A 12,311-nucleotide genomic window follows, 5' to 3' on the forward strand; every position below is an offset into this window, starting at 1 on the left:
CCTTTGTCAGCTGAACGGCCCTCTGCTTGTCTTCTTTAGCCCTGGCCAATTTCTGACTTAGTGTATCACGCTCGGTCTCTGCCGCCTCCTGCGCGGCCTTCAGCTTAGTCAACTCGGCCGTCTTGGCCTTATTGTCAGAAATTGTATCCCGCAAACTTTGCCGCACGGCGATCATTTGCTCGTGGGCCAAGTAGTTCTTCTGCGCGGCCTGAAAGCACGTAAAGATTGTCAAAATGGAAAAATCGAGCAAAAACTTGATGAACAAAGGAGACTGTCAGCTTACCACCACTATTGATTTCGAGACCGAGCGGAGCACCTTCAGGTCGGACAACTTGTCATGCTTCTTCATGTCGGCGGGAAGGAGCAGCCCCTTGGTCATGTTGAAACCGAGAGAGTAGTCCTTGTCCGCGTAAACTGAATCCGCAGTGGAGATAGCCCCGCCTTTGTATGATAACTCGAGCGACCAAACCGGAGGGGCACTCGACCTTTTGGATGGCCCGGTGATCGGTTGCTCGGTCTGGTCCCCCAAGTCAGTGCAAGCGTGCTCGGTTGAATCCTGATTCGCTAGGTGCTGTTCAGTCTTATCCGTTCTCGGCCTCTTCTTCGACCGGCCAACAGCTTGTTCGCTGGTCAGAGCTAACACAGCACCCTCTCCTTGCGCGGCCAGCGTGGAAGAAGTCCCCCCGGCTGCCTCCGATGGCTGAAAGTCGCTCGCCTCGCCGGTGATCATCGATTTGATTACTCAGATCTTGGCCATCTCTTGCTTGGCCGTCAATGGGACCAGTTTGATCAGTGGAAGGTTTGGATCTGGTTCTAGGGAAGGCGCACGCAAAAAATCGGTTACCCTGCCCTTGCGCGGTGCTGTGTAGTGGTAGGTCGGTTCGAAGCCGAGCAGTTTTGGTGACTCTCACTCCTCGGCCGGATGGCGCAACACAACCCTTATAGCTTCTTGGTTAGCGCGGGAGTAATCCTCTGCCAAGAGCTTATAATTTGCAAAAAGAAGACAAGTGTTAGATCGGCAAAAGAAGACCAATGCAGAAAGAAAATAACACGGTTCACCGAGCTACTCACCGACACTCCCGAAATCTTTCCGAATGTACCAGCTTGGTATGGGCGCCTCGGTGTCCTCATAACGACCGGACACCCACAGGAAATCGTCGTCGTTGATTTCTTTGTCTGGATTACCTTCAATAAGCTTTGCTCGGCCTTTCCTAACTTTCAGATACCAGCAAAGCCCACCTTTATTTTTGCTAAGGGTATATTGGTGAAATATCTTAGCGAGGCCGAGATTCAGGCCAAGTAATCTATTTAGCTCGGCCACACCGTTTATTATTTTGTATGTATTGTTGGAAACCTGGGTCGGGCAAAGCCTGGTCTGCCTCAAAAACTCGCAGATCAGGGGCTGGACCGGGAAGCGTAGTCCTCCTTCCACTATGGACACGACCGTGAAGGGACACTTGTCTAGCTCGCCCCATGGGGTGTCTCCTTTCTTGGTGAGCTCCAGATGGACATCGTCTGGAATGTTGTACTCTCTACGGAACTCAGCAAGGGCCCCGGGAGAACTCACTATGAACCGGTACTTCTCCATCTATCCCGGTTTTATTTATTGAGGTGACTTAGGTCATATCTCGATGAAAAATTTTGTGTGTTTGCTCAGACTTTGAGCCTCACCGAAAGTAATGCTGAACGGGCCTGGTCGGTCCTAGTTTGTTCTGCATTGTTAAGAAATCAGTCCAAGGGTTAGCGCGGCATAAATTGCACGGCTTCTATGTGAAGTTCCTAGCTCGGTAAAAGGTTTCTGGGGCGTTTGACTGGCCCGACTCCTATCTCGGCTCGACTATCCTGCCGATTTGGCTTTCCTAATTCGGTTCTGATTCCTTGTGTCCAGCACGGTCGCGGCCTCAACAAGAAGCCACTAACTAGTTTTTGCTCGGCTGAAGTTCTATCTATGGATCTAAATTATTTTTTTAGATCGGTCTTACGCAGATTTTAGGTTGTTCATCCCAAATTCGGAGTTAGTGCTTTAAAACTTGGGAAAACAAGGGGCACAGGAGCCCCATCTGCTTCTCCGATTCCAGTTTTTCCTAGGGTGTACCAATATTGCCCCTAAGAGAGGGTACTGATAGGATTCCAACAGTGCTAGGCAAAAACGTGAAAAACAAAAATGAAGAACACGAAGAACAATGAGAGCAAAACACAAAGAGGAGCAGGGAAACTTACGGATGATGGATGCCTGGGCAAGATTAGCACACCTCGAGCTCGCCTACTGTTGTTAAAAGATCAAAGGTAGTCGAAAATAGCTTAAGAAATGGCGATGGCGGTTTTAAGAGCTAGGGTTTTGGGCTCGAAAACGAAGATGAATAGTAGGGACACGAATGACCCCTCGTGTGTGTATAAAAGAGTGGGAAACCCAAACGGCGGCAGCTGTTTGAATTTTGCACGTGAGGAAGACAGTTATGGGGCAGCACGGAGCCAATGGAGCGAAGCCACGTGGCAGCGAAGAAATGGTTCTGTCAGTACGGTTGTACGACCGGTGACAAGACGACTAGTGCAATTCAGAAGACCGACCAAATAGGATAGCTCGGTCATGGCAGTAATCCTAATCACGCTTAGCTCAGATGGGATTAAGGGGCAATTGAGAAGGAGATTTGTGCCGGAAAGGTATGACCGAGCTACGGTAACGCGGGTTATAGCGGGTGGCCGAGTCACATCGTTTGCTCGGTTGGAGCGGTTCCACAGGCCGTCACGCCGGGCCGAGCTAGATTAGTCGACTGGAGCATGGGCTCATGCGTGTTCCTGACCGAGCTGTGATTCGGCTAGGTGTTTGGCTAGGCATTCGTGTTCCTGATCGGAACTGCGCCAAGCATAGCCCGGAATGAATTTAGACCAGGGCGAAGGCCGGTGCGCCTCACGGCTAGTCAATCTGGAAGAACCGACTTCTTACAGCTTAGCCGTATTAATCGTAGTTGTGTTTCTTCAAGGGATAGGTCGGTCATGGTATCCCGATTGAGTGTGCCACTTGGACCAATGATGTGGGAGAGGGGAAGCTCGCTCTAAGCACGCGTCAATACCGCTTGGCAGTTCTGCATATATTGTTTGGAGGTTTTGGCCTTTATACGCGTATGGTGGTGAGAGGCGAGCACTGCCACCTGTCTAGGAAAGGACAGCAGAGGTAATGCACGCATAATCCCTGAGGTTGCATGGCCAGCCTAGAAAAAGGAAGGAAGGGAAACGTTGGAGGTATGCCATCTGAACGACTCTCTCTCTCTAAAACAGTATTCTTCTTCCTCAAGTGATCTAACTTGATTGTCGAAGGGTCTATCCGGCAACACACCGCCGGGCAGCTCACCGTTTCTTTGTTTCCAGGTCAGACGTCGTTACGTAAAGCTTGAGTTCTAGGAGTACGGAAAGCAAAAGATATTTCACCCCCGTACAACTAACAACATAATAGTTAATAACTAACAACACAATTGCCATAACTAAATGTGCATATGATATACATCCCAAAAGAATTTCCCCCTAATTATGGAGTAATAAATCTTTTTCTTTTTTAAAAAAGAAAAAGATAAAAAAGCGGTAATTTCAATAGCTCATTTGTATTTTTTCACAACCATCCTTTTACATGGTGTGAGCTATTGTTGCTCTCAAAAAGGGTAAATTGTGTTTTGCGAAAATGATAAAAGAATTTTTTGGGTTTGATCTTTGTAATAAACCCTAAATTTTAATTTGTTTAATTTAAATCTTAATATTCTAAACTAGTAATAAATTTAACCATTTATCCATCTATGTTAATTTTTTTAATATAAAATAACTGTGGCATTCCATCCTTTGATATTTCAATTAGTATTAACATCAACTTCTACTTCGTACGTAGTGCCAACCTACTCTTCCCCCACTATCATTGTCTCCTTAACTAAGATTGTAAACGAGATGAATCGAGCTGAGCTGAGCCAAGCTAAAAGAAAAGGTGTTTGAGCTCGGCTCGCAAAGAATTAGTTGAGCTCAAATCGAGCTTACGCTTAACTTGTCAAGCATTTAAGAAACTCAACTCAAGTTTACTCCATTACACATCTGAATCGAACTTGAGCTCAAACTTCAAAAAAAAAAAATTCCAACTTTAATTAATTTGAATATTTAAAGAAAGGGTATGGTTTCTGTCTAGTCCGGGATCAGACTGAACCGTGCTGTTGGACCCGTGGGGGCCCACCACGGGTCCCATTTTGATAATCTGAACCGACAATGTGTAGAACTCGTCAAGTACTATATGCCTGTAAAAAATCACGTTGATCGGATATCGATAGATATATGATCAAATCAGTTTCGTATTAAAAAAAATTAAACGGTGAACAAATTAACGGTTGACAAAAAACTGTTTTGATCACATAGTTATCGATATCCGATCAACGTGATTTTTTACAGGTATATAGTACTCGACGATTTCTACACATTCTACAGTTCAGATTATCAAAACGGAATCTGTGATGAACCCCACAGACCCAACAACACAGTTTAATTCGATCCCGGACTGAACAGAAGCCATACCCTAAAGAAAAAGGCCACAAGCCAGGCGTTCAGAAGTTCGGACCACAGGCAGCTTTGAAGCTTTGAGAGCAACCACTGAGACCTGTCAGCCTGGACATTTTGCTCCAGGTTATCAGGTGTGACTGTCTCATTGGCTGAAAAAGGCATGGTTGTTGTTTGAAGTGTTTAAGTAAAAATTTATCGATTGTAAAGGTTAGGTGTGGTGGGTAATTTGCAAGGCCAACAAAGAATTATTCAACCTGTTTGATTTTGTTTTTTGGGGGGCTATTTGGATTATTATAATCAGGTATATTATTCTACAATTTTAGAATTTAGTATATTTTAATTGTAATGCAACTTTTTATTTTATTTTAGGTAGATTGGTTAGTCTTGTTTGCAAATATTTTTAAAATTAAAATATGTCTGATAGACAATTTGAATATTGGTATTCCAAAAAAGAAAGTAGAAAATTAACGCACACTTGAAAAGAAATAAAATAAAATTTTGTTACAAACACAAAAAAGATACAATAAAAAATTTAAATGAATATGATATAAAAATTATAAATATTTAATATCAATAAACCTTCTTGTCACAAAAATAAATAAATAAATAAAAGGGTTGGGCCAACCCCGGATAGATAATATAGTATAGATAGATAGGTCATATGCCTATCAAATAATGGCGCTGTTTGGGAAGAGCAATTGGAGGCTATTATAGCCTCAAATAAAAAATAAGTCAAAAAGTCCTACTATTCACCTCTTTTTATTAAAAATAAAAAAAATAGCCTCAGTTGCCATGACAGTGTAGGCTACACTGTCAAAGTGTCAAATTATTACATCACTTGGGAAATTACAATTTTGCCCATTTACATCAATTTAAAAAATCATAATATTAGGGACAAATTAGTCATTTTAAATTCAAATATCATTTCAACACACTTTTCAATACAATAACTCAAATAAAAATCAATCCATCTTCTCAAACACAAAATTAAAATAGTCTACTAAAATAACTAAAAAGTCAAAAAGTCTCTAAAATAGCCACTTCCCAACCGAAGCCAATGTCTTTTGCCATTTCTTTTTTTTTTAATTTATTTTAATTTTTAAAAGTATATAATTATTAAGCCACCAAAATTGTTTAAAAAATTTCGAAATATACCCATTGAATAATGTCTTGTCATTTTTTAAAATTTAAAATTATATATAATAATTTTTGGAAAAATTTCATGGGAGTTTTGTCTCTCTCTCTCTCTCTGTCTGAACAGCCGCCCCTCACAACTGGCCACTTCTACGCAACTGCCTAAACTCTCTCTCTCTCTCTCTCTCTCTCTCTCTCTCACTTGTACACTTGTTTATGTTGGTTTTCGTCGGATTTCAAAATCACTATAAAAACTGGCAATCTCTCTCTCTCTCTCTCTCTTCTCTCACCAACTCCTTGCGGAATCCAGCTCCTCTTTTTTTGTCTCCTACTGTAAATGGCATTAGCAAGTTGTTTCCTGCTGCAGGCCTCACCAAGCATTGCTTTCAGACATCGATTTGTGGGACTTCATTGTTCATCGGATTCGGCTTGCTTCCGATCACTCTCTTTTTCCTCTTCCCTCCGCAATTTCTCCCCCAAGTAACCATCTAATGCCTATCTCTCTCTCTCTGTTTCTTTCTTTTTTTTTTTTTTTTGGCTTCAATTTGTACTTCACACTCACACCCTGTGACAAGAAAGAAAAGATGAAAAAATATATGTATATATATATATACATATATACAAGTTTGAAATATTGAATCCTATGAATTTTTTTTTCTTTTTTTTTAACAGCAAAGAAAATAAATTTTATTAATGAAACAGAGAGGTATGACATAAATATGTAAGTGTTTAAAAAGGAGTTTATTTGCTTGATACATGGGATTTTTTGAGATCTGGTTAACTTGTTTAATAATATGTAAGTGTTTAAAAAGGAGTTTATTTGCTTGATACATGGAATTTTTTGAGATCTGGTTAACTTGTTTAAATCAATTATTATTACTAGTGGTAACTCGTGTATATAAATTTTAAAAAAAATTATTCTAACTATCTTGAAATATTTTAATATTTTGTCTTGCGATATATATAAAATTTATAAATTAATTTTTATATTTATAACTTTCTAAATTATTAGTTTAAAAAATTAAAAAATATATATAAGTCTAATTAGTGCAATTTTGATAATTTTTATTAAAAAAAAGTTAAATCTGATTAAATGAGATTAAATGAGTTATGATATATATTTTCTTGTTATGAAAATATACAAATTTAAAAGTTATAATTAAGACAAATATACAATTTTATTATTAAATGCGAAGTGAAGTGATATTTAACAATAATTAATATGATGTTTCTATTATTAATCTAATAATTTAAGTTACATTTCTTTTGATTTCAATTCCATTAAAAATACAATATAAATATAATACACACATGGATTTATTGTTTTTAATAATAAGAAGGTTTCAAAAATATTTTTAAATTTTCATCATTTTCTTTTAATTTTTTTATCTAATTTTATTTTAAATTTGAATAAGATTTTTGATTTTATATGAATTACTTTAACTTTTTCATTAAATTTTTATCAATTTTTAAAAGAATTCATCTTATCCCATTTTTTTTTTTCTTTTCACCAATTTTGATAGAAAAAACAATAATTTTCAACATTTCATCTTTTTAATTTTTTGTCAAATTATAATTTGATAAAAAAAAATATTAAGAGTTGAAAATTCTCTTAATTGCAATTATAGTGAAATAACATCTTGAAATAGTCAAAATTTGAGTATGTGGTTGGTTGAAATGTATAATTTTATTAATTCTCTTCTCATATTTGTATAAAATTGACACTTATGACTACATCATTATAAGTTAGATTATGGAAAAAAATTTGAGGTGTCAAACATTTTTCATTTGTAAATATTCTATATATTAAAAAAAAAAGTGTAGCTTTTAGATATGTGTTTATTAATTTTGTTTTATGGACATAATCGATTGATGCTTCAATTTAAAAATTAAAAAGTAAAAAAAAAAATAGATTGGGTTTCTTAGAGATAAAATAAGTTATCTAACTCTTCTATATACTATTTAAGATGGACTATTCAATCACATAAAAAAATAGAAATTATATTTAGAGATTATCCCTATATATTATGTTATTATATACAACTATAACTATAACAAATTAACTATAATATATATGAAAAGTTATATTAAGCTTTTATTTTCAATTAATTGAATTATAATTAGCGAACTAACAAATAGTTGTAATTATACAATGAGATAGAAAGAAGATAAAAATAAATAACACAATGATATTTAAAAGTTTTAAATTTACCTAATGTTACAGTAAAATCTTAAATTCTCAATAAATTTTCACATTTCCTATAAAATAAAATGACAATAAAAAATAAAAAATTTTGATACCCATTTTTTTTACTTCAATTTTATGGTCTTTATTGAAGAAAATAAAATCCGATCAAAATCCTTGGCATAGAACAGACAAAGATGCTTCGATTGTAACCGTAATCATCAATAATTCTTTTTTACCGCAAACTTGTAAACAAACATATAACCTCACTAAAATCGAAATAGAAACTGAAACCGAAACCAAAACCAAAACCTAACCAACAGTAGAGAAAGAGAATCACATATGGAAAAAAATAAAATTAAAAAACAAATAAATTTATAGAATGAGAGAATGTTACCTTCAACAATTTAGACTTCACCTAATCCAATCCATTAGCTCATCTGTCAGTGCCCGCAAAGTCTAGGAGTTGAGATAACTAATCAGATTATTCTTTAAGTAAGACTTAAAAATTGATTAATTTATCACATTAAGTGATTTAAAATTTTGATAGATATACATAAGAAAAATAAATAATTATATTATTAAATCATAATTCAAATTTAAATATTGTCATATTTTTTTGAGATACATATCTAAATTCTTATCTTTTTATTTTTTTATTTTTGTGTTGTTTCTATTTGTTTTTTTTTTAAATTTATTTAAGATGGAGTTTTGGGTTTCTATTTTTTTTTTCCATTTTAATTTATCTATGGTTTTTATTTGTTTTTAATTATTATTATTGATGTAAGTTATGATGTGAGTTAGATATGTAATAAATATGTGGGTTTATTGATTTAAAGTATGATGATGGGAGATATTTTCAAATTAGATTTGTTTAGATAAACTTTAAAGATTTTTAAAATTTAAAATTAGATATTGAGATGTAAAAGAAAGATTTTAACTAAATAAATAAAAATCAAATTCATAAATTTTATCTGTTTGTATATTTGATTTTTAGTTTTTTTTTTTTTGTTATGTTATAATATAATATATAAGATACAAATAAATATTCACAATTTTCATGAAAATATTATCTAATTTTTTGGAGAAGAGAGAAGGTAGGTAAGTTTTCACTATGCTTGGTCATCATTTTTCAAAAATACTTTTCAAAAAATTTTAATTTCTTATTTTTCGTGTTTTTTTGTTTTTACTGATTTTTTTTAATATTTTGAGCAATTTTTAAAATTTTTAGACATACCTAACATAAATATACTTAAAAAGTAAAAAAAAATTTGAAAAAAATCTTTTAAAAATTCACTAAATACCAAAAATATAAAAAAATACGAGAATTTAGTATATTTTTTGTATTTTTATATATTTATTAATTTTTTAAAATATTTTTTCACAAATTTTTTACTTTTTAGATATATTTAAGTAAGGTGCATCTAAAAAAGTAAAAAAAAATGTTTAAAATTTTAAAAATATTTGCTAAAAACAAAAAAACACGAAAAAAAAAACTCAGTTTTCAAAAAACTTAATTCAAAAAACTCAAACCAAACATACTATTTTTTTTTTTTTTTGGAAATCGGTGAGAGAGATTGGGATGAAGAGATTATGAAATTTCTTTGTTATCTTTCTATTTGAAATTCATAAATTAAAGGATAATTATCATATCTAAAATAATTAAATGAATAAATCAGCCAATAGTTTTTTTTTAAATCTTTTTTATAAATTGAAAAATCAATAATTTTAGAAAATTAATTAATTTGTCCTATTAAGTGATTTAAAATTTTGATAGATATATATAAAAAAAATAGATAATTATATTGTTAAATCATAATTTAAAATTTTGTGTGTGGTTTCTATTCTTTTTTTCAATTTATTTTAGATGGAATTGTGGGTTTTTATTTATTTTTTTAAATTTAATTTATCTATGATTTCTATTTGTTTTTAATCATTATTATTTAGGTAAGTTATGATACGAGTTAAATATGTGATAGATATATGAATTTTATTGATTTAAAGTATGATAGTGGAAGATATTTTCAAATCAGATTTGTTTAGATAGACTTTATAGATTTTTAAAATTTAAAATTAGATATTGAGAGGCAAAAGAAATATTTTAGCTGAATAAATAAAAATCTAATTTATCAATTTCATCTGTTTGTACATTTAATTTTTTTTTTGATTACGTTATAATATAATATATATGATATAGACAGATACTCATAACTTTCATGAAAAATATTATTTGATTTTTTGGAGGAGAGAAAAGGAATGAAAGTTTTATTATTATTTTTTTTTAAAAAAAATTGGCGAGAGAGATTATAATGGAGAGATTATGAAATATTTTTGTTATCTTCCCATTATTATTTCTAAAATAATTAAATAAATAAATCAGTCAATAAGTTTTTTTAATCTATTTTATAAATTGAAAAATCAATAATTTTAGAATGAGAGTTTGGAGCTCTTAGGAGGTTTCTTATTAGAAATCTCATTTTTCTTATATAATATATAGATATAGATATTAATATTTTTTTAGATTTTTTTAATATAAAAATTATTTTTTTTAGATTTTTTATAAAAATAATTTGACAATCTCATCACTAACCCCAGTGTATGGAAAAAGTTAGAAAGGATGTTGCAGTAACTATAAGAAAAGTCAAAAAGGTTTGTGGGTTGGGAGAAGTCAATAAATGTTGAGGTTATTTATTTTTTTATATAAAAAAATTAAAAAATTAGGATTAAAATATTGGAGCTTCCACAAAACTTGTGGATTAAAAACCCCCTTTTTCTTATAATATACTAGTATATCACCCGTGCTATGCACGGATTGTGTTTACAATTATCTATATATGTGAATTGATATTTTTAAATGTCTTCTTTTAAAAAAAAAAATATCTTCTTTTTTTTCTTTTTTATATTATATTAAAGTTTAACATTTTGGTAATAATCATATGTGTTAGACTTTTCAAGGAATTAAATGTTTTTTTATTATTATTATATTATATTAAAGTTTAATATTTTGATAATAATCATATGTGTTGGACTTTTTAAGAAATTATTTTTATGCTTGTTTTTAATGCATTAAAGTGTTATTATGAGGGATAATAATCATATGTGTTGAGACTTTTCAAGAAATTCATATGTGTTGGATTTCAAATAATTTTTTTTATGCTTGTTCTTAATGCATTAAAGTGTTATTATGAGGGTAAGACTTGAGGGTCGAGAGAAGTTAATAAATGCTAAGGTTTTTTTTTTTTTTTAAATCAAAAAATCAGAAAATTTAGATTGAGATATTCTTTGTTAATTATGAAACATAAATCTTTTATTTTTTAACAAATTACAAATATACCATAAAATTTATTTAAAATATGAATTGGTCATATAATAGTAGAAATTACAACTATCGTTTGTGATAAATTTTAATTTAATACAATACTCAAGGAAAAGAAAGAAATAAAGAAAAAAAAAACTATTATCCTATGCAATAATAAATTATCAAAATGGTTTATTGAAAAATATTTCTCATATCATTAAAAAATTATTAATTGACTTAATAATTTATTTATTAACAAAATGGTTAACTGAAATCTTTTTTCATATCATTAAAAATTATTAATTTACTTAATGATTTACTTATTAATAAAATTGATCAGTTGTTGTGAGAGTATGATTTATGTATTAATAAAATTAGTCATTTGTATATGTATATATTTTCTTCTGCTTCTTTATTAGTTCAGTGACTTATTTTAGTATTTTTTTAGATGAGAGAATTATCTTAATATTTGTTTTATATTTATCTGTTGAAAACAATTACACATTGTAATTTTTTTTTTAATGAATTCGGAAGAAATATTTAAAACTCATAAATTCACCCAAAATGATATGATAATAAAATTGGAGTAGACATTATTGGTTGTATAACAAATCAAAAAATCATACATATCATAACACATAATTCTATTATATATCTAAATGTCTTCTTTTTTTCCTTTTTTATATTATATTAAAGTTTAATATTTTGATAATAATCATATGTGTTAGACTTTTTGAGGAATTAAATGTCTTTTTTTATATTATATTATATTAAAATTTAATATTTTGATAATAATCATATGTGTTGGATTTTTTAAGAATTTTTTTTATGCTTGTTCTTAATGCATTAAAGTGTTATTATGAGGGATAATAATCATATGTGTTGGCATTTTTCAAGGAATTCATGTGTGTTTGATTTCAAAGAATTTTTTTTATGCTTGTTCTTAATGCATTAAAGTGTTATTATGAGGATAAGACTTGGGGGTTGGGAGAAGTTAATAAATGCTAAGTTTTTTTTTTTTTAAATCAAAAAATCAAGAAATTTAAATTGGGAGATTGAACCTCTCACAAGACTTGGGGTTAAAAACCCCATTTTACTTAATATATAGTATAGATAGATAGATTATTATTATTATTATTATTATTATTATTATTATTATTTGCTCCT

At 31.1% G+C, this 12,311-nt stretch overlaps 1 protein-coding gene across 8 annotated transcripts in view; it reads left to right on the forward strand.

Moving 5' to 3' along the window:
* The first annotated feature begins 5,787 nt into the window (after positions 1–5,787).
* LOC114322129 (bifunctional aspartate aminotransferase and glutamate/aspartate-prephenate aminotransferase) overlaps positions 5,788–12,311 on the forward strand; it is a 30,627-nt gene continuing 24,103 nt past the window's right edge. For 2 of the 8 annotated variants that reach the window (XM_028269383.2, XM_082866828.1), the window contains exon 1: positions 5,822–6,141. In XM_028269383.2, coding sequence (XP_028125184.2) covers positions 5,878–6,141 — 264 coding nt within the window. In that variant the 5' untranslated portion in view covers positions 5,822–5,877. Of the gene's footprint in view, positions 6,142–12,311 lie in introns of all 8 variants that reach the window. The other 6 variants (XM_082866829.1, XM_082866830.1, XR_014327866.1 and 3 more) reach the window with 6 other exon arrangements.

The sequence above is a fragment of the Camellia sinensis genome, chromosome 4 (assembly GCF_055761805.1).
Source record: "Camellia sinensis isolate YWXY chromosome 4, ASM5576180v1, whole genome shotgun sequence".
NCBI lineage: Eukaryota > Viridiplantae > Streptophyta > Magnoliopsida > Ericales > Theaceae > Camellia > Camellia sinensis.